The sequence below is a fragment of the Oncorhynchus mykiss genome, chromosome 12 (assembly GCF_013265735.2).
Source record: "Oncorhynchus mykiss isolate Arlee chromosome 12, USDA_OmykA_1.1, whole genome shotgun sequence".
In the NCBI taxonomy this organism is placed as follows: Eukaryota; Metazoa; Chordata; class Actinopteri; order Salmoniformes; family Salmonidae; genus Oncorhynchus; species Oncorhynchus mykiss.
In genome coordinates, this window is record NC_048576.1 from 83,738,380 (window position 1) to 83,760,749 (window position 22,370).

General features: G+C 41.6%; 1 protein-coding gene and 1 long non-coding RNA gene across 3 annotated transcripts; both read left to right on the forward strand.

Annotated features, from left to right (window-relative positions):
- The first annotated feature begins 1,213 nt into the window (after nt 1-1,213).
- Nucleotides 1,214-21,236, forward strand: LOC118937755. Of its 2 annotated transcripts, XR_005035160.1 has the most exons (4): nt 1,214-1,308; nt 1,436-1,895; nt 2,012-2,381; nt 19,664-21,236. It is a non-coding gene; the product is annotated as an uncharacterized LOC118937755 (long non-coding RNA). The 2 variants fall into 2 exon arrangements; XR_005035159.1 differs by lacking the exon at nt 19,664-21,236 and having other exon boundaries at nt 2,012-2,773.
- Nucleotides 5,919-18,132, forward strand: LOC110539179. The gene is made up of 13 exons (XM_036938850.1): nt 5,919-6,071; nt 6,526-6,656; nt 7,089-7,226; nt 7,346-7,382; nt 8,157-8,210; nt 12,020-12,076; nt 12,247-12,328; nt 12,614-12,703; nt 14,014-14,106; nt 14,234-14,362; nt 16,136-16,207; nt 16,366-16,531; nt 16,649-18,132. The coding sequence occupies exons 1-13, from the start codon at nt 6,020-6,022 to the stop codon at nt 16,691-16,693; spliced, it is 1,146 nt and encodes a 381-aa protein (XP_036794745.1). The 5' UTR covers nt 5,919-6,019; the 3' UTR covers nt 16,694-18,132.
- Nucleotides 21,237-22,370: the final 1,134 nt, after the last annotated feature.

Consider the following 22,370-nt stretch of genomic DNA (forward strand, 5'->3'; position numbering starts at 1 on the left):
ATTTATTTAACCAGCTACCTAAACTTGTAGTAATCATCATCAAATTGCTGACAGGGGGGGTGGGCATTGATTTTGTAAATCACTCTCACTTAGTATCATATTGACATGCAAACATTTCTCTCCACCCTATGGCAAAATGAGTAGAATTGCAGCAAACTTGCTTTAAATCTGCAAAATGTTCTCTACTCCCCATAGCAAAATGTTGCTTAGGGCCGGCTCTGACTGCATGTGTGAGTGTGAATGTGGGTACTCAGGAGCCACTGTGGTCCCTCATAATGAATTCTGATGTTTGTGGCTCCCATCAAAGTTGCCTATCCCTGAAAGCTGGTTAAAAAGCTGCATCAGGTTAGTTACAACTGGGGTTGGAGAGAGAACCTACAGGAGGGTAGCTCTCCAGGAACAGGGTTGGAGAGAGAACCTACAAGAGGGTAGCTCTCCAAGAACAGGGTTGGAGAGAGAACCTACAGGAGGGTAGCTCTCCAAGAACAGGGTTGGGGAGAGAACCTACAGGAGGGTAGCTCTCCATGAACAGGGTTGGAGAGAGAACCTACAGGAGGGTAGCTCTCCAAGAACAGGGTTGGGGAGAGAACCTACAGGAGGGTAGCTCTCCAAGAACAGGGTTGGAGAGAGAACCTACAGGAGGGTAGCTCTCCAAGAACAGGGTTGGAGAGAGAACCTATAGGAGGGTAGATCTCCAAGAACAGGGTTGGAGAGAGAACCTACAGGAGGGTAGCTCTCCAGGAACAGGGTTGGAGAGAGAACCTACAGGAGGGTAGCTCTCCAAGAACAGGGTTGGAGAGAGAACCTACAGGAGGGTAGCTCTCCAAGAACAGGGTTGGAGAGAGAACCTACAGGAGGGTAGCTCTCCAAGAACAGGGTTGGAGAGAGAACCTATAGGAGGGTAGCTCTCCAAGAACAGGGTTGGAGAGAGAACCTACAGGAGGGTAGCTCTCCAAGAACAGGGTTGGAGTGAGAACCTACAGGAGGGTAGCGCTCCAGGAACAGGGTTGGAGAGAGAACCTACAGCAGGGTAGCTCTCCAGGAACAGGTTGGAAAGCCCTGCTATAGAAGGCAAAGGAAGAATTACTCAATAGATCCGCATGGCATTTCTAAATACCAGCAATGTCTATTGGCAAGCAACAACTTTCAGCAAAGACCCTGCCTTTAGAGCCTTGCTTATCCTTTCAGTCATGCTCATCATAATCTCACTTTTAGTGACCAAGGAGGTGAGCCAGGAGAGGAGAGCAGGCAGTCCATGGACAATGAAGAGACAGGCGCTGACAACCCTCTGCTGAATGGAGATGCCAGGTAAACTGTACCACATGACTAATCACCTGCCAGTCCTCTGTAATGTAGGCTATGGATATGGAGAACGTTTGGATCCTTCCCAATAGAGATACTTAAATCATTATCAATGTAATAATCTCAACTTTAGTGGCCAAGGAGAGGAAGGTGTTCTAGGAATGGAGGATGGAAAGCTGTCAGACAATGACAGAGCAGACACTGAAATCTGTCAGAAGACACATGCTGATTCCCATCCATTGAATGTACCCAAGGTTGTCAGGTAAAATCTCCACATGAGGACTCCTTTGGTAGATCGTCATTGTCCATTGAATGACAATCTCATTTCTCCCTTCAGGACCGAGTTTGGGAAACCCTGTTATCTCTTTAGGGAACAGTATTATGGTGGATCATGAATGTGAATGTTGATGTCTTATTACTCCAACAGGGTTAACGATGAGACTAAGGAAGCGACTCCTGGTGCACAGAGTCCAGGACCACCTCAGATGAATGGAGGACCTCCCATGTCTAACAGAGCTGCAGAGGAGACCACTGCTCTATTGGACAAACAGGCCTTGGACAAGGACCAAGTCACCAAACCCCCTGAGTTAATAGTAAGTACTGTTAATATCCTCTGACAACTGGTGAACTGTTTGTCTTGGTATCTAAAATGACGGGGCTCGTTGTCTTTTTGGTCCAGCATATTTGTAACTCTTGTGTTTTTCCCAAGGACCAAGGACCTAATGACATGGAGTCAAGTAGAGGAGAACTGTAACAAACGGTGGACGTTTGTATAACAAAAGAAAACCTAACACCATATGATAAGACACAGTAATACTGTATATAATATACATATTATAAGATACACATTTGTGACTTGCTTCATCATAATCAGTCATGTCAACCCCAAGGCACATTCTGAAAAGTGTATTTTACTACTCATTTGACACTCTAGATGATATTACATCAGACTTTATTTAAACCACTGTTTTCATACGAAAGCACGATTGGTCAGTTCAAACAGGATGTTCTCTTTATAATGCAATATAGGAGCATTAATAACACCTTCTATTCATAATGCATCAGGATGCACAACATAGGTGCTAATAACTGCTCATGAACATCTATAACTGCATAAAGCATTATCACCAGGATGTGTAATGCCTCATGAAGAAAAGTATTACTATGCCAGATGCCACATTAGGATCGTTATATTATACATTATGTGCTCATTAAGCTAAAAAGTAGTAAGCGATTGCAAAGTTGCTAATTAGCAAAAATGCTAAAATATCCCGTGATGATATTCGAACACGCAACCTTTGGCTTGTTAGACGTTCACGTTATAAGTCCACCCATCCGAAACCAAAGCATGGATTACTGTCTGAGCTTGTCCATAGACTGCTTACAGCTTTAAGAAAGCTAAATACATGTTTTAATTAGGGTGAACTGTGCCTTTAACAGGAGTGCGGAACTCCTACGTGAAGTCGTTACAGTATAGACCAATTTCCTAAAGAGTCTTTCATGAGGTCATACCACTTAGCTTCATAATCATAAGGCATTATACTGCCTACTTAAAATGCTGAAGGAATATAGAAATGTATTAGCCATTAGTGCCTATGTCATGCAATATGATGTATAATGCATAGATTATAAGGTGTTATAAATACACTTATCACACATTCTGAATAGGGTATTCATAGGAAGTGTTACCCACAGGTCTTGCAGAAGAAACTGTACCCCACATCCCCACCTACTAGTGACATTGTGAAAAATACCACAACTTTAGACAGGAATTGTGTAGCTATGTTGACATTTGTGTTCACCGTTTAATTAGAATGTTTATTTCAGTCAGAGTGTCGGTCAGGTCAAATGACTTAGGCGAATGACATACCCACATACATTGACACCTTATAACCTTAGTGTCAGAAAAGGTTCATTTTCTTCATCTTTTGATTATGTTCATTTGACTTATTTGTAATGTATTTGATGTCCTGTCTGTGGGTTGGTCCCATACTGTTATGAGTGGCTTTCACCTGATGCTTTTATGGTTAGTTACCTTACACATGTATTTAGTTTTATTTATGACTTTTTCATGACCAATTTACACTCAGTGTACAGAACATTAAGAACGTGACAGACTGACCAGGTGAATCCAGGTGAAAGCTATGATCCTGAATTGATGTCACCTCTTAAATTCATTTCAATCAGTGTAGATGAAGGGGAGGAGACAGGTTAAATACGTTTTTTCTAATCCTTGAGACATGGATTGTGTGTGGGTGCCATTCAGAGGGTGAATGGGCATGACAAAAGGTTTAAGTGCCTTTGAACGGGCTGTGGTAGTAGGTGCCAGGCTCATTGGTTTGAGTGTGTCAAGAACTGCAACGCTGCTGGACTTTTCACTCTCAACAGTTTCCCGTGTGTATCAAGAATGGTCCACCACCCAAAGGACATCCAGCCAACTTGACACAACTCTGGAAAGCATTAGAGTCGACATGGGCAGCATCTCTGTGGAAAGCTTTCGACACCTTGTAGAGTCCATCCCTTGTCCAATTGAGTTTTTTCTGAGGGCAAAAACGGATGTAACTCAATATTAGATAGGTGTTCCTAATGTTTGTACACTGTGTATAGTACTATGCATTTTGACTGTTGGATTAATATGATCTGCTCATACATTGCCATACAAGTGAGTGATTATTGTTTAATGAACGACTCAGGTCTGATGGATACAATTGTCCCTCATACTCTTGTATTATTTGTATGAACAAACCTCCACATCATTGTCATATCTACTCGGCTGTTCTGCAGAGTTTTGTGTTTGGTCACAACTTGTTTTATTTAATACATGAACATTTGAGTCATTTAGCGGATGCTCTTATGCAGAGAGTCTTACAGGAGCAATTCAACTTTAGTGCCTTGCTCAAAGGTACCTCGACAGACCTAATCGGCTCAGGGATTCAAACCAGTGACTTTTCAGTGACTGGTACAACGCTTATTAATATTATGATGAGTTGCTTTCCTTTTATCATTAAAACATTCCTTTCCAGCTTGTGGTCGTGTTTTCTTCAAATGAGACACTGGAGGAGAGGGAAAGATCAAACTCTGATTTATTTAGTCTTATGTCACTCGTTTTTAGTTTTTCAAGTTTATGCAGACACACACACACACACACACATACAGGCACACACACACACACACACATGCCTGTCACGCCCTGACCATAGTTTACTTTGTATGTTTATAGGTTTTGTTTGGTCAGGGTGTGATCTGAGTGGGCATTCTATGTTGTATGTCTAGTTTGTCTGTTTCTGTGTTTGGCCTGATATGGTTCTCAATCAGAGGCAGGTGTTAGTCATTGTCGCTGATTGGGAACCATATTTAGGTAGCCTGTTTTGTCATTGTGGGTGATTGTCTATGTTAGTTGCTTGTGTCAGCACAGTTCTCATTATAGCGTCACGGTAGTTGTTCATTTATTGTTTTGTTCAGTTTACTTCGTGTTTTCGTCATCCATTAAAATGATGCAGTCACACCACGCTGCGCTTTGGTCCGCTTCTTACGACGATCGTGACAATGCCACGCTAATGCTCCTGGTTTCTACAATAGCTGTTCATGTGATCATGTACACAGACTGTATGTCTGTCTTTGTGGGATGTCGGATGTGTTCACCAGTAACATACAGGAGCCAATGATGGTATGGCACGGTATGTGTGGTACAGTATGGTGTGTATGATGAGTTCCTGATGTTTTCCTATTTCATCCCACTCTGAAATGTACCACGTGACTGTAATAATGTTCTCTTCACACCCTCCACTCACTGAGGGTCAGATGTCACAGTCAACCTAGAGTGTTCATCATCTTTATAAACATGTTAAAAACACTAACTACTAGTGATCACTTTACCCGCGGAATCATTTGAACAGTTATCTACCATGAGGTTGAGTTAATGGGGCAGCAGGTAACCTAGTGGAGTGTTGGACTAGTAACCGAAAGGTTGCTGGATCAAATCCCCGAGCTGACAAGGTAAAAATCTGTCGTTCTGCCGCTGAGCAAGGCAGTTAACCCACTGTTCTCCGGGTGCGGAAGACGTGGATGTCGCTTAAGGAACCCCCCCCCCCCCCGCACCTCTCTGATTCAGAGGGGTTGGGTTAAATGTGGAATACACATTTCAGTTGAAGGCATCAGTTGTACAACTGACTAGGTATCCCCCTCTTCCCTACAGTTCAACAAAACCATGTGCTTCAGTCCTACAGTACGACAACAGCCCCGTCTAGTGGTCAGAAGTGTTGTGTGCAGGACCCTGAGTTTTTGCTGACTTTGTGACCTTCTAGACAGGTCATGTTGGCAGGAGACGGGTAACATGGACCTGGTAATGAGATCTGCACTTCAGACACATCGCAGTGCACCACCTACAGTGGAATAAAGCATAACACTATTATCAGACTGCCCCACCAGTAGGAATCAGGTCAAGTTGTCATCCTACTGGAGGCTTTACATGGGGGGGAAAGAAACATTTATTGAAAATATTATATTTTAATATCAATGCCTTAAGTTGTATACAAAAAAATCTAGTTTAATTGTCACAACGTTAAAATATTTATCCAAAAACCAGATGTGTTTATTGTTGCTCCTCCTTATGATGTAACTTCCGCTCAACAAGAGAAAGAGTGTCTTTCCCGCCTTGATTTGCTTTGCACCGACAGACTGGAACTCGGCACGCAGTAGTTTGTAATAAGAGGCCACCATGTCTATTTCTTATCTGTTTAGTTTATTATTGACACTCCTGTTAAATCAAGGTAAGGAGATTGTGTTTTGACCTTGTATTTTTTCTGGGTGACGCTGACATTCCATGTCTTCGTCTCCCCAATTCCTGACAAATATTTACAGTGGTGTAGTTGGTTTAGTTTTTTCGATGTCTTGAGTGTTTGCTTATCTCTCAGCTATTTGCCGGTCTCTTGAAAAAGTTACAATTCTCAGGAAAGAGAGATTGGAAAAAATAAACTCTCCTCATATAGTTTTTCTGCAAAAGCATATTGGCAGTGAAGCATTTTTTGGGCGTTGGCTACAGGTCATGAGTTTTACCCCCCCCCCTCCTACAAACATGATCATATGCTATTGTCTTTATAAAGCAGGCTGCTTCTTCTGGTATCTTCTTTTGTATCTCTTCAACAGCAGTAAATAAAGATGTGTGTTGTAGAAGGCTGTGGTAATTGTTTTTCAACATGCATGATCTCTTCCTCTTTTCTGCAGGCTGTTGGGGTGGAGAAGAAACCAAGAATGTTAGTTGTGCAAGCCTCCGAACTGGAAATGCGTACAAATACTGTGTAAAGGAGAAGGAGAAACCTAAACGTGTGGAGTGGCAATCAGTGTTTTCCAATAAGGTAAGATATCTGTTTATTGTATCTCACAAAACTCTTGTGACTACAACGACATATGAGGGGATTCAATATGATTCACAGGCTTCACTATCAGACTACTGTAGAATCAGAAATATGACTGTCTTTCACACTTCAGGGGAGGCAGGAAGCCAGGGTTAGAGTGTTGGGCTAGTAACCTAAAGGTTGCTGGATTGAATCCCCAAGATGACAAGGTTGAAAATCTGTTGTTCTGCCCCTGAACAAGGCAGTTAACCCTCTGTTCCCCGGTAGGCTGTCATTGTAAAAATAACTTGTTCTTAACTGACTTGCCTAGTTAAATAAAATACAAATATATAGAGAGTAGATGCAGTTTAATGACAAATGTATTCAAACATTAAGAATATTGTTTTTGAGTGTTAGATGTCTAACTTTACATTTGTATTTTTTCTTCCACAGACGTCTACGTGGCTTGCTTCGTGGCTCTGTCAACACAAAAACACTACACAAACACACAATGTGATTGATGTCAACTACTCCTGCATCACCCTCCTGGACTGTGTCAATGTAGACCACACTGCCATAAGTGCTCGGTCTGTGAGTATGGCTATTTATCACTGCAGTTTAGGTTTATGTACAGTTACCTTGTAAACTACAATACCAGACCAAACATTCCAGTTGCATGTTCATAATTTGATATTGATATCTTATTTCAGGAGCATTTGACCCATTTCAATGTGTCTGGTGCATCAGGTGAGACGTGTATATTGCTTTTCAAGTTTGAGGAGCCTTGTTTTTTTCTCATATTCATATATGAATAGGAAAAAAACATGGACATTTCTAAGTGCTAAATATATATATATATATATATCACACACTGCCGTTCAAAAGTATATATATCTATCTATATCAAAAGTTTGGGGTCACTTAGAAATGTCGCTGTTGGCGCTGTTCTGTGAAGGGAGTAGTACACAGCGTTGTACGAGATCTTCAGTTTCTTGCCAATTTCTCGCATGGAATAGCCTTAATTTCGCAGAACAAGAATAGACTGATGAGTTTGAGAAGAAAGTTATTTGTTTCTGGCCATTTTGAGCCTGCAATCGAACCCACAAATGCTGATGCTCCAGACACTCAACTAGTCTAAAGAAGGCAAGTTTTATTGCTTCTTTAATCAGAACAACAGTTTTCAGCTGTGCTAACGTAATTGCAAAAAGGTTTTCTAATGATCAATTAGCCTTTTAAAATGATGAACTTGGATTAGCTAACACAACGTGCCATTGGAACACAGGAGTGATGGTTGCTGATAATGGGCCTCTGTACGCCTTTGTAGATATTCCATTACAAATCATCCGTTTCCAGCTACAATAGTCATTTACAACATTAAGGTCTACACTGTATTTCTCATCAATTTGATGTTATTTTAATGGACAAAAAATGTGCATTTCTTTCAAAAATAAAGACATTTCTAAGTGACCCCAAACTTTTGAACAGTAGTGTGTATATATAGTTTATATTGTCTTGTTCTAGATGAGCCAAAGAAGCCTTTGGAGAAAGAGCCTGACAGTGAGAATACAACTGCAGGTGAGTGTTTCTCTGTAACAACAGAGCAGAGCATATTGAATGAGAGCTGTTTCCACTGGCTCTCTGTTGGGTAGTCATCAAATTATTCTCAGTTGTAAATGTCATTAACTATGTCTTTCATTTTATTTTTAATATTATTGCATCTCTGACAATTAATTGTTGCAGTCAAATTCCACTTGACCGTTGAGTCACGGTAACTAGGCTTCTCCAAAATTGCCCTCTGATGCCGCTGATGATCATTAGTAGCCTACCATACTTGCCAACGGACAGTCGCTAATGGTGTGTTCCCTCTAATCACTCTGACAGAACCCTGGCATTCAGAGTTTGAGTGGAGTAGGATCACCTGTTGCTCAGTGAGAGCCAGCTCCTTATAACTGGTTGATACATGGAATAAAATAAGTGTCCCTATATAGGCCCATGTTGCACAACAGTTTTCTATAGGCTATGCTTTGTATTTGCGTGAGAAAACAGTTTTGATGGCCTATATTAAAAAGGATCCCATCAGCTTTCTATAGGCTAGGCCTACTATATTTATTTCTCAACTTTGCTCATATTAAGCACATTGCTTCGCTTTACAACCGGAGTAGCCTACCTGGCTGGGCTGAAAATGAGCTGCTGGAAAGGTGTCCTCCATTCGCTATTCAAGTGCAGTCTTTTCCCCCTGCCCCTGTTGCGACAGAGGTATGATAATGGCCTATTCTACATCCAAACCAGTTCCCACATATATTATTTAGCATACTGTATGGAAAGACAATATTAGAATAAGAATTGTCTGATGTGTGAGAATATTACCATGTGTATAGTCTATGAGGCAAGAAACAGTACTTGAATTGTTGGGTGACTTTTTCAAATCAAAGTCGCATATATCATGGTTTTATTTTCGGGATTTATCGACTGAGGTCTGGAAAGATATATCCATTTGTTCTTCTGGAGAACTAAGAACCCAGCAAATGGATGTGGACACCCCTTCAAATGACTGGATTTGGCTATTTCAACCACACCCATTTCTAACAGGTGTGTAAAACCGAGCACACAACCATGCAATCTCCACAGACAAACATTGGGAGTACAATGGCCTTACTGAAGAGCTTAGTGACTTTCAATGTGGCACCGTCATAGGATGCCACCTTTCCTACAAGTCAGTTCATCACATTTCTGCCCTGCTAGAGCTCAACTGTAAGTGCTGTTATTGTGAAGTGGAAACGTCTGGGAGCAACAACGGCTCAGCCGTGAAGTGGTAGGCCACACAAGCTCACAGAGCGGGACGGCCGAGTGCTGGAGCGCGTAGCGCCTAAAATTCACCTGTCCTTGGTTGCAACACTCGCTACTGAGAGGTGTAAAGCACTTAAGTAAAAATACTTTAATGTACTTCTTAAGTAGTTTTTTGGGGGTATCTATACTTTACTTTACTATTTATATTTTTGTCAACTTTTACTTTTACTTCACTACATTCCTAAAGTAAATAATGTACCTTTTACTCCATACATTTTCCCTGACAACCAAAAGTACATTTTGACAGAAATGGTCCAATTCACACACTTATCAAGAGAACATCCCTGGTCATCCCTACTGCCTCTGATCTGACGGACTCACTTAACACAAATGCTTCATTTGTAAATTATGTCTGGGTGTTGGAGTGTGCCCCTGGCTATCCGTAAAACATTTTTTATAATAATTGTGCCATCTGGTTTGCTTAATATAAGACATTTGAAATGGTTTATACTTTTACTTGTACTTTTCATACCTAAGTACGCTTTAACAATTCCATTTACTATTTGATACTTAAGTATATTTAAAACCAATTACTTTTCAACTTTTACTCAAGTAGTATTTTACTGGGTGACTTTCACTTTTACTTGAGTCATTTTCTATTAAGGTATCTTTACTTTTACTCAAGTATGACGATTGAGTACTTTTCCCGCCACAGCTACTGAGTTCCAAACGACCTCTGGAAGCAAGGTCAGCACAATAACTGTTTGTCGGGAGCTTCATGAAATTGGTTTCCAATGGCCGAGCAGTCAAATATCACCATGCGCAATGTCAAGCGTCGGCTGGAGTGGTGTAAAGCTCGCCGCTATTGGACTCTGAAACAGTGGAAATGCGTTCTCTGGAGTGAAGAATTATGCTTCACCATCTGGCAGTCTTGACAGACAAATCTAGGTTTTGCGGATGCCAGGAGAACGCTACCTTCCCCAATGCATAGTGCCAACTGTAAAGTTTGTTGGAGGAGGAATAATGGTCTGGGGCTATTTTTCATGGTTCTGGCTAGGCCCCTTAGTTCCAGTAAAGGGAAATCTTAACACTACAGTGACATTCTAGACGATTCTGTTCTTCCAACAGTTTGTGGCAACACTTTCAACTTTGTGGCAACAGTTTCCTGTTTCAGCATGACAATACTTCCATGGACAAAGTGAGATCCATAGAGAAAAGGTTTGTCGAGATCGGTGTGGACGAACTTGACTGGCCTGCACAAAGCCCTGACCTCAACCACATCGAACTCCTTTGGGATGAATTGGAATGCTGACTGCGAGCCAGGCATAATCACCCAACATCAGTGCCAGAACTCACTAATTCTCCACATCTAGTAGAAAGCCTTCCCAGAAGAGTGGAGGCTGTTATAGCAGCAAAGGGGGGACCAACTCCATATTAATACCCATGATTTTGGAATGAGATGTTTGACGAGCAAATGTCCACATACTTTTGGTATTTGTACTTTCATGTAGTGTATCGATTTGAGGATCAACCATCCATCAATTCTTGTGTAAGAAGAACTTTCACTGTATAAGGCTGAATATTTTTGTTGATACATTTCAAAGTTGAACAAATGACTTTCCACATTAACACAATACATCAAGTTTTGTTAATGTTGAAGCAGCACCCATCACATGGCCGTAAAGATTGGCCCAAACTGGATCAAAGTATTTTATGATGAACAAAGCCCTGCTCGTAGACTGAACTGGCTGACACAAACCCACTGTTGAGGGGGCCAGGAGATGGTTGAGTACAGTCCCACTGTAGAGGGGGGCAGGAGATGGTTCAGTACAGTCCCACTGTAGAGGGGGGCAGGAGATGGTTCAGTACAGTCCTACTGTAGAGGGGGTTAGGAGATGGTTGAGTACAGTCCTACTACACAGAAAAACATAAGGTGCATAGAAGAAACTTTCTCACACTATGTGCAGGACAACAATCCTGCCCTCATGAGAAGGGCAGACATACCACATAGCTCAGCTGAAATGACAGAAAGTGAGTGTCATGGCTGACTAGGTAACGTGAACACCAAAATAATCCCGCACAACAAAGGGGCGGGTTCCACACGCTAAATAGGGAAGCAAATCAAGAACACACAAAATTGGAACAGGTGTAACTAATGAGACTAAACTAACCGAAAATAAAAAGGGATCGGTGGCGGCTAGTAGGCTGGTGACGACGACCGCCGAGCACCACCCGAACAGGCGGGGAGCCAACTTCGGCAGGAGTCGTGACAGAGAGTGAGGTTGAACAGGATAATTCCTCAGCTCCAAGGACAAAGGTGGTGTGAATGAACCATTGGAGTTGTTACCTGGTGAGCCATAATCTACAACAATGACCACTCAAGCTAAGAAAAATAGGAATAATAGGAAAAATGCAAAAAATGAAGCTAGGAAAGTGGCTAATTAAGCCGAGTGACAATCGGAACCAAATAAAAACAGGATAAGGGTCCCCGAAGGCAGTGCAACTCTGGGGAATACAATTGAAGAGTAAAGGGTAAAGGGTCATGACATGATTATGTCATGGAAATAACTTTATTCTCTCTAATACCACCATTATAGATGGAGACCATCCTGATAGAAACCGTGGTGACACTAGTTTGATCTGGAAAATCATTGGGGAGTGTTTACGCAAATCTATCACCACAGCTTCCTCTGTATGAGCAAATGACAAGTAAATCTGACCTCAGAATGATGTTACCAAGATCAACTACAGTTAGAAGGCTATTTTAAAACCTTTTCATTTGTGTGAATATGTCAATATCTGATGACTACATGTTGTTTTTCAGTTGGTGTTGCTCTCGGGCTGGTCATTGCTGGTCTGCTCTTAGTGTTGTGTTATGTGTATAAATCTCGGAGAGACAAACAGTGGTGAGTATCCTATATAACTGTTTTTGTGTTTGTGAAGGGAGCTCTTTAAGTCAATTAGAATTGTTGCAGAGGGTTTATGTTAGTTATGAGACTAGTTCTCTCTGTCTTACTACTAGGGTTTAAAGTCAGACCAATGGGGTCCTAGCAGGTCACAAACAGGATGAGAACAGTCTGGAACTTGCAGGCCACTTACAAACTATAGACTTGCCGGACATTTTGTCAAGTTAATGTTGTTTATCAAACATTATCCTTAATTTCTTATTAATGTAATAATCTCATCTTTAGCAACCAAGGCCACAGAGATGTGGAAGCGGGTCAGGGCATTCCAGAACCAAACTCCATTCCTCTGATGCAGAATGAGCAACGTGATGCCAGGTAAACCTTTCCACATCACTTTATTGATCTGTAATCAACCACTGAATGATAGTCTCTCTTGTCTTCAGCTGTTGCTATGGGTTATATTAGTTTCTGTCTCTATAGAACAGGGCTCTCCAACCCTGATCCTGGAGAGCTACTGTCCTGTAGGTTTTCACTCCAACCCTAATCTACTGTAGCACACCTGATTCTAATAATTAGCTCAGGGACGGGAAACAGGCGGCCTGCGGACCTCCGTTTTACTGTTGACAGCTAGAATAGTAGAATACACAAGGTGCAAATTCAAAATTTGGCTGTGCATCAGGAGTTTTCCTCTTGTCATATCAGTCATTGAAAATCACTAAATTCTTTAGATTGGTAAATGAATCTGACCCGCTACCTAAACTTGTAGTAATCATCGTCAAATTGCTTACAGGGGGCATTGATTTTGTAAGTCACTCTCACTTAGATATCATATTGACATGCACATATTTCTCTCCACCCTATGGCAAAATGAGTAGAATTGCAGCACACTTGCTCTAAACCTGCTAAATGTTCTCTAATCCCCATAGCAAAATGTTGCTTAAGGCCGGCTCTGACTGCATGTGTGAGTGTGAATGTGGGTACACAGAAGCCACTGTGGTCCCTCATAATGAATTCCGATGTTTGTGGCTCCCATCAAAGTTGCCTATCCCTGAAAGCTGGTTAAAAAGCTGCATCAGGTTAGTTACAACTGGGGTTGGAGAGAGAACCTACAGGAGGGTAGCTCTCTAGGAACAGGGTTGGAGAGAACCTACAAGAGGGTAGCTCTCCAAGAACAGGGTTGGAGAGAGAACCTACAGGAGGGTAGCTCTCCAAGAACAGGGTTGGAGAGAGAACCTACAGGAGGGTAGCTCTCCAAGAACAGGGTTGGAGAGAGAACCTACAGGAGGGTAGCTCTCCAGGAACAGGGTTGGAGAGAACCTACAAGAGGGTAGCTCTCCAAGAACAGGGTTGGAGAGAGAACCTACAGGAGGGTAGCTCTCCAAGAACAGGGTTGGAGAGAGAACCTACAGGAGGGTAGCTCTCCAAGAACAGGGTTGGAGAGAGAACCTACAGGAGGGTAGCTCTCCAAGAACTGGGTTGGAGAGAGAACCTACAGGAGGGTAGCTCTCCAAGAAAAGGTTTGGAAAGCCCTGCTATAGAAGGCGAAGGAAGAATTACTCAATAGATCCGCATGGCATTTCTAAATACCAGCAATGTCTATTGGCAAGCAACAACTTTCAGCAAAGACCCTGCCTTTAGAGCCTTGCTTATCCTTTCAGTTAAGCTCATCATAATCTCACTTTTAGTGACCAAGGAGGTGAGCCAGGAGAGGAGAGCAGGCAGCCCATGGACAATGAAGAGACAGGCGCTGACAACCCTCTGCTGAATGGAGATGCCAGGTAAACTGTACCACATGACTAATCACCTGCCAGTCCTCTGTAATGTAGGCTATGGATATGGAGAACATTTGTATCGTTCCCAATAGAGATACTTAAATCATTATCAATGTAATAATCTCAACTTTAGTGGCCAAGGAGAGGAAGGTGTTCTAGGAATGGAGGATGGAAAGCTGTCAGACAATGACAGAGCAGACACTGAAATCTGTCAGAAGACACATGCTGATTCCCATCCACTGAATGTACCCAAGGTTGTCAGGTAAAATCTCCACATGAGGACTCCTTTGGTACAGTGCCTTGCGAAAGTATTCGGCCCCCTTGAACTTTGCGACCTTTTGCCACATTTCAGGCTTAAAGATATAAAACTGTATTTTTTTGTGAAGAATCAACAACAAGTGGGACACAATCATGAAGTGGAACGACATTTATTGGATATTTCAAACTTTTTGAACAAATCAAAAACTGAAAAATTGGGCGTGCAAAATTATTCAGCCCCTTTACTTTCAGTGCAGCAAACTCTTTCCAGAAGTTCAGTGAGGATCTCTGAATGATCCAATGTTGACCTAAATGACTAATGATGATAAATACAATCCACCTGTGTGTAATCAAGTCTCCGTATAAATGCACCTGCACTGTGATAGTCTCAGAGGTCCGTTAAAAGCGCAGAGAGCATCATGAAGAACAAGGAACACACCAGGCGGGTCCGAGATACTGTTGTGAAGAAGTTTAAAGCCGGATTTGGATACAAAAAGATTTCCCAAGCTTTAAACATCCCAAGGAGCACTGTGCAAGCAATAATATTGAAATGGAAGGAGTATCAGACCACTGCAAATCTACCAAGACCTGGCCGTCCCTCTAAACTTTCAGCTCATACAAGGAGAAGACTGATCAGAGATGCAGCCAAGAAGCCCATGATCACTCTGGATGAACTGCAGAGATCTACAGCTGAGGTGGGAGACTCTGTCCATAGGACAACAATCAGTCGTATATTGCACAAATCTGGCCTTTATGGAAGAGTGGCAAGAAGAAAGCCATTTCTTAAAGATATCCATAAAAAGTGTCGTTTAAAGTTTGCCACAAGCTACCTGGGAGACACACCAAACATGTGGAAGAAGGTGCTCTGGTCAGATGAAACCAAAATTGAACTTTTTGGCAACAATGCAAAACGTTATGTTTGGCGTAAAAGCAACACAGCTCATCACCCTGAACACACCATCCCCACTGTCAAACATGGTGGTGGCAGCATCATGGTTTGGGCCTGCTTTTCTTCAGCAGGGACAGGGAAGATGGTTAAAATTGATGGGAAGATGGATGGAGCCAAATACAGGACCATTCTGGAAGAAAACCTGATGGAGTCTGCAAAAGACCTGAGACTGGAACGGAGATTTGTCTTCCAACAAGACAATGATCCAAAACATAAAGCAAAATCTACAATGGAATGGTTCAAAAATAAACATATCCAGGTGTTAGAATGGCCAAGTCAAAGTCCAGACCTGAATCCAATCGAGAATCTGTGGAAAGAACTGAAAACTGCTGTTCATAAATGCTCTCCATCCAACCTCAATGAGCACGAGCTGTTTTGCAAGGAGGAATGGGAAAAAAATTCAGTCTCTCGATGTGCAAAACTGATAGAGACATACCCCAAGCGACTTACAGCTGTAATCGCAGCAAAAGGTGGCGCTACAAAGTATTAACTTAAGGGGGCTGAATAATTTTGCACGCCCAATTTTTCAGTTTTTGATTTATTAAAGTTTGAAATATCCAATAAATGTCGTTCCACTTCATGATTGTGTCCCACTTGTTGTTGATTCTTCACCAAAAAATACAGTTTTATATCTTTATGTTTGAAGCCTGAAATGTGGCAAAAGGTCGCAAAGTTCAAGGGGGCCGAATACTTTCGCAAGGCACTGTAGATCTGTCATTCAACAGATAATGAAATCTAATTTCTCCCTTCAGAATCCTATGGAGGACTGTTGTTTCTGGTGGATCAAGAGTTTTAATCCTGATGATATCCCTGTTATTGCTCCCACAGGGTTAACAGCCAGACTGATGACCCACAGCTTCTTGGTCAACCTCAGAGCAATGGACATGTGCCATATAGAAGGTGAGAATGTGTATGTATCTGTGTGTAAAGTTGCATGGGATGGTAGAGGAGGTTAAATAACTGGTTGAGGTCATGTTTAGGAAACCCTGTTATCTCTATAGGGAACAGTATTATGGTGGATCATGAATGTGAATGTTGATGTCTTATTACTCCAACAGGGTTAACGATGAGACTAAGGAAGCGACTCCTGGTGCACAGAGTCCAGGACCACCTCAGATGAATGGAGGACCTCCCATGTCTAACAGAGCTGCAGAGGAGACCACTGCTCTATTGGACAAACAGGCCTTAGACAAGGACCAAGTCACCAAACCCCCTGAGTTAATAGTAAGTACTGTTAATATCCTCTGACAACTGGTGAACTGTTTGTCTTGGTATCTAAAATGATGGGGCTCGTTTTCTTTTTGCTCCAACATATTTGTAACTCTTGTGTTTTTCCCCAAGGACAAAGGACCTAATGACATGGAGTCAAGTAGAGGAGAACTGTAACAAACGGTGGACGTTTGTATAACAAAAGAAAACCTATTAAGATATAATAAGATACAGTAATATATGATATACAGTACTTATTATAAGATACAGTAATATATGATATACAGTACTTATTATAAGATACAGTAATATATGATATACAGTACTTATTATAAGATACAGTAATATATGATATACAGTACTTATGATAAGATACAGTAATATATGATATACAGTACTTATGATAAGATACAGTAATATATGATATACAGTACTTATGATAAGATACACATATGTGACTAGCTTCATCATCGTCAGTCATGTCAACCTCAAGACACATTCTGACCAGTGTGTTTTACTGCACATTGATTTTCAGAAACCTCAACAGTTTATTAAGTTAATTCTCTGTGACAGCTATAATCTGGATAGGTTAGGAAACGTGTTTAAGTGAAATCAGTTGAAATTTCAAAACAGCCCATTACTTGTAGATAACTAAAATTACAAAATGATTCTAATCTGAAAATGAGTGTGACTTATGACTGATTATGATACAGCATGTCACATATTAGCTATACAACATTATAATGATATGAAAGGATAGTAAGATCATACTTACAGTAGTATTGTATACTATACATACAAGCAAATATACATTACATACTCATGAGAAGATGCATAAAACATAAACCTCTTTAGTAGAGACATTTCCAAGATCATGAGGTCTCACTCAATGTCTTGTGGACATGTCAAATAGCTAAACATTGACCAGGCGCTATTTCCGCTATATATACACAAATGTATGTGGACACCCCTTCAAATTAGTGGATATGTCTATTTCAGCGACACCCGTTGCTGACAGGTGTATAAAATGGATTACACAGCCATGCAATCTCCATATACAAACATTGGCAGTAGAATGGCCTTACTGAAAAGCTCAGTGACTTTCAATGTGGCACCGTCATAGGATGCTACCTTTCCAACCAGTCAGTTGATCAAATCTCTGCCGTGCTAGAGCTGCCCTGGCCACCTGTAAGGGCTATTATTGTGGAGCATCATTGGCTCAGCCATTAAGGAGTAGGCCACACAAGCTCACGGAACGTGACCGTCGTGTGGTGAAGCCTCTCAGTCGCAATCGTCCGTCCTCGGTTGCAACACACACTACAGAGTTCCAAACTGCCTCTGCAAGCATCGTCAGCACAACTGTTCATCAGGGGCTTCATGAAATGGGTTTCCATGGTCGAGCAGCTGCACACAAGCCTAAGATCACCAAGTGCGATGCCAAGTGTTGGCTGGAGTGGTGTCAAGCTTGCCGCTATTGGGCTCTGGAGCAGTGGAAACGCGTTCTTGCTTCACTATCTGTTAGTCCATCAGACAAATCTGGGTTTGGCGGATGCCAGGAGAACGCTACCTGCCTCATTGCATAGTGCCAACTGTAAAGTTGGGTAGAGGAGGAATAATGGTCTAGCGCTGTTTTTCATGGTTCGGTCTAGGCCCCTTAGTTCCATTGAAGGGAAATCTTAACTCTACAGCATACATTTACATTATAGATGATTCTGTGCTTCCAACTGTGGTAACAGTTTGGGGAAGGCCCTATCCTTTTTCAGCATGACAATGCCCCCATGCACAAAGCGAGGTCCATACAGAAATTATTTGTTGAGATCTGTGTGGAAGAACTTGACTGTCCTGCTGAGCCCTGACCTCAACCCCATCGAACACCTTTGGGATGAATTGGAACGCCGACTGCGAGCAAGGTCTAATTGCCCAACATCAGTGCCTGACCTCACTAATGCTCTTGTGGCTGAATGGAAGCAAGTCCCCGCAGCAATGTTCCAATATCTAGAGGAAAGCCTTCCCAGAAGAGAGGAGGCAATTATAGCAGCAAAGGTGGGACCAACTCCATATTAAAACCCATGATTTTGGAATGAGATGTTTGACGAGCAGGTGTCCACATACCTTTGGTTATGTAATGTAGCAGAGACATCATTATCACAGGGCCCAGTCTAAGATGCTCTATTTTACTGATGAAATTATTCATTATTTCTGAATTGAGAGTTGCAGCATGTTAGTGTTAAAATAACTTGCATAGGGGCCTCCCGGGTGGTGCAGTGGTTAAGGGCGCTGTACTGCAGCGCCAGCTGTGCCACCAGAGACTCTGGGTTCGCGCCCAGGCTCTGTCGTTACCGGCCGCGACCGGGAGGTCCGTGGGGCAACGCACAATTGGCCTAGCGTCGTCCGGGTTAGGGAGGGTTTGGCCGGTAGGGAAATCCTTGTCTCATCACGCCCCAGCGACTCCTGTGGCGGGCCGGGCGCAGTGCGCACTAACCAAGGTTGCCAGGTGCACGGTGTTTCCTCTGACACATTGGTGCGGCTGGCTTCCGGGTTGGAAGCAGTGCGGCTTGGTTGGGTTGTGTATCGGATGACGCATGACTTTCAACCTTCGTCTCTCCCGAGCCCGTACGGGAGTTGTAGCGATGAGACAAGAAAGTAGCTACAATTGTATCCAATTGGATACCACAAAATTGGGGAGAAAAAGCTGTAAAAAAAAAAAAAAAAAACACACAACAAAAGTATAAAATAAAAATAATAATAATAACTTGTCCCAACTTCAGCAAAACATTTCACAGACATTTAACACACGTAATCCTACTTTCAGTAAAGAACGTTAATCTTCCATTTTCCTTTAAACTCAACTCTGGACCTCGAAACAAGTTCCACTTGTTGTCATTCTTCCCCTCAAAATCAGGGACTGATTTAGATCTGTGACACCAGGTTTGTGCATTTAATTATGAGGTAGAACAGAAAATCAGCAGGTTCCGGACCTCATAGGGTAAGAGTTGAGTACCCCTGCTCTAGAAGATACAACAACAGACTTTATTTAAACCACTGTTTTCATAGGAAAGCACGATTGGTCAGTTCAAACAGGATGTTCTCTTTATAATGCAATATAGGAGCATTAATAACACCTTCTATTCATAATGCACAACATAGGTGCTAATAACTGCTCATGAACATCTATAACTGCATAAAGCATTATCACCAGGATGTGTAATGCCTCATGAAGTAAAGTATTACTATGCCAGATGCCATTTTTGAAAAGCACATTAGGAGCATTATATTATATATTAAGTGATAGGCTATATTCTAATTTCACTGCATACCCTCTTACACCTATGTAACTCCGTCTTGAGGGCATAAAGGGATAGTTCACCCAAATTACAAAACGACATGTTGTTGTTGTTACCCTGTAAGCAGTCTATGAACAAGTTAAGAAAGCAATCCAATGCTTTGGTTTTGTTTACTGTACTTGGTTAGGGAAATGCAAACGTTTTAGCGTTTGTAACCCTGTTAAAAGCATTTTTTTGCAAATCATCCTAAAGTGTCAACATTTGATCTAAAAAGTTTGTATTTGAAGACAGTGGTCAGGTAAACAAAACCAAAGCATGGATTGCTGTCTGAGCTTGTCCATAGACTGCTTATGGTGTAAAGAAAGCAAATTATATTTTGTCATTTGAGTGAACAATCCCTTTAACAGGAGTGCGGAACTCCGACGTGAAGTCGTTACAGTATAGCCCTCTGACACAATTTCCTAAAGAGCATTTCATGTAGGTCATACCACTTAGCTTCATAATCATAAGGCATTATGCTGCCTGCTTAAAATGCTGTAGGAATATATAGACATGTAGGAATATATAGACATTAGCAGCCATTAGTGCCTATTTCATGCCATATGATGTATAATGCATAGATTATAAGGTGTTATAAATACACTTATAACACATTATGAATAGGGTATTCATAGGAAGTGTTACCCACAGGTCTTGCAGAAGAAACTGTACCCCACATCCCCACCTACTAGTGACATTGTGAAAAATACCACAACTTTAGACAGGAATTGTGTAGCTATGTTGACATTTGTGTTCATCGTTTAATTAGAATGTTTATTTCGGTCAGAGTGTCGGTCAGGTCAAATGACTTAGGCGAATGACATACCCACATACACTGACACCTTATAACCTTAGTGTCAGAAAAGGTTCATTTCCTTCACATTTGAATGATGCTTGTTTACTTACTTGTAATGTATTTGATATGTCCTGTCTGTGGGTTGATCTCATATATTTATGAATGGCTTTCGACCTGATGCTTTTCATGGTTAGTTACCTTACACATGTATTTAGTTTCATTTACTTATTACATTTTCATTTCCATTTTATAGTACTATGCATTTTGACTGTTGGATTGATATGATCTGCTCATACATTGCCATACAAGTGAGTGAGTTAAGACTATTGTTTAATGAACGACTCAGGTCTGATGGATACAGTTGTCCCTCATACTCTCTTGTATTATTTGTAACAAACTTTCTGCATGTATCTGTATGAGGAAACCTCCACATTATTGTCATATCTACTTTTTAGCCTGCAAGTTTAGGAGGGCTATTCTGCAGAGTTTTGTGTTTTATATAATAGAAATGTAGACCCTAAGATTACTTCTTAGTATTATAATATGCGTTTAATTCCTTTTATCATTAAAACATTCCCTTCCAGCTTGTGGTCGTGTTTTCTTCAAATGAGACACTGGAGGAGAGGGAAAGATCAAACTCTGATTTATTTAGTCTTATGTCACTCGTTTTTAGCTTTAAGTTCATGCAGAGACACACACACACACACACACACACACGTGCCACACTAAGGCTCCTGGTTTCTACAGTAGCTACTGTAGACCCTCACAGATGTGATCATGTACACAGCTGTACTGAGTTCAAAGTACTGTACAGTATGTCTGTCTTAATTGGATGTCTGATGTGTTCACCCGTAACACACAGTAGACAATGATGGTATGGTACAGTATGTGGAGGAGAATGAGTTTACTGATATGGACATTTCCCATACCTTTTGTCTGTGGTAGTGATATATATTATGTACTTCATACAGATGGACTGAAGGACAGACAGACAGGTCGGCTGAGTTTGCCTGTGTAGACGGTTGAGAGATTGGTACGTGATGCCTCTCCCTCAGTTTCCCTGTGTAGACGGTTGATAGATTGGTATGTTTTTTATTTTATTTTTTATTTTACCTTTATTTAACCAGGCAAGTCAGTTAAGAACAAATTCTTATTTTCAATGACGGCCTGGGAACAGTGGGTTAACTGCCTGTTCAGGGGCAGAACGACAGATTTGTACCTTGTCAGCTCGGGGGTTTGAACTCGCAACCTTCCGGTTACTAGTCCAACGCTCTAACCACTAGGCTACCCTGCCGCCCCATGTGATGCCTCTCCCTCAGTAGTTTGTCTGTGTAGACGGTTGATAGATTGGTATGTGATGCCTCTCCCTCAGTAGTTTGCCTGTGTAGACGGTTGATAGATTGGCACGTGATGCCTCTCCCTCAGTAGTTTCCATGTGTAGACTGTTGATAGATTGGTACATGATGCCTCTCCCTCAGTAGTTTCCCTGTGTAGACGGTTGATAGATTGGCACATGATGCCTCTCCTTCAGTTTCCCTGTGTAGACGGTTGATAGATTGGCACACGATGCAAAAATATAAATGTAAAATGTAAAGTGATGGTCTCATGGTTCATGAGCTGAAATAAAAAATCCTACAAAAGCTGATATCTCAAAAATATTGTGCACAAATTTGTTTACATCCCTATTAGTGAGCATTTCTCCATTTCGCCAAGATAAACCATCCATCTGACATGT

Bases quoted from the DNA above. Each gene is read 5' to 3' on its own strand.
- LOC110539179 (XM_036938850.1), top strand. From the start codon at position 6,020: ATGTCTATTTCTTATCTGTTTAGTTTATTATTGACACTCCTGTTAAAT. The intron at 7,383-8,156 runs GTGAGACGTGTA...GTCTTGTTCTAG, and splicing joins CAATGTGTCTGGTGCATCAG to ATGAGCCAAAGAAGCCTTTG. The intron at 14,363-16,135 runs GTAAAATCTCCA...TTGCTCCCACAG, and splicing joins AATGTACCCAAGGTTGTCAG to GGTTAACAGCCAGACTGATG.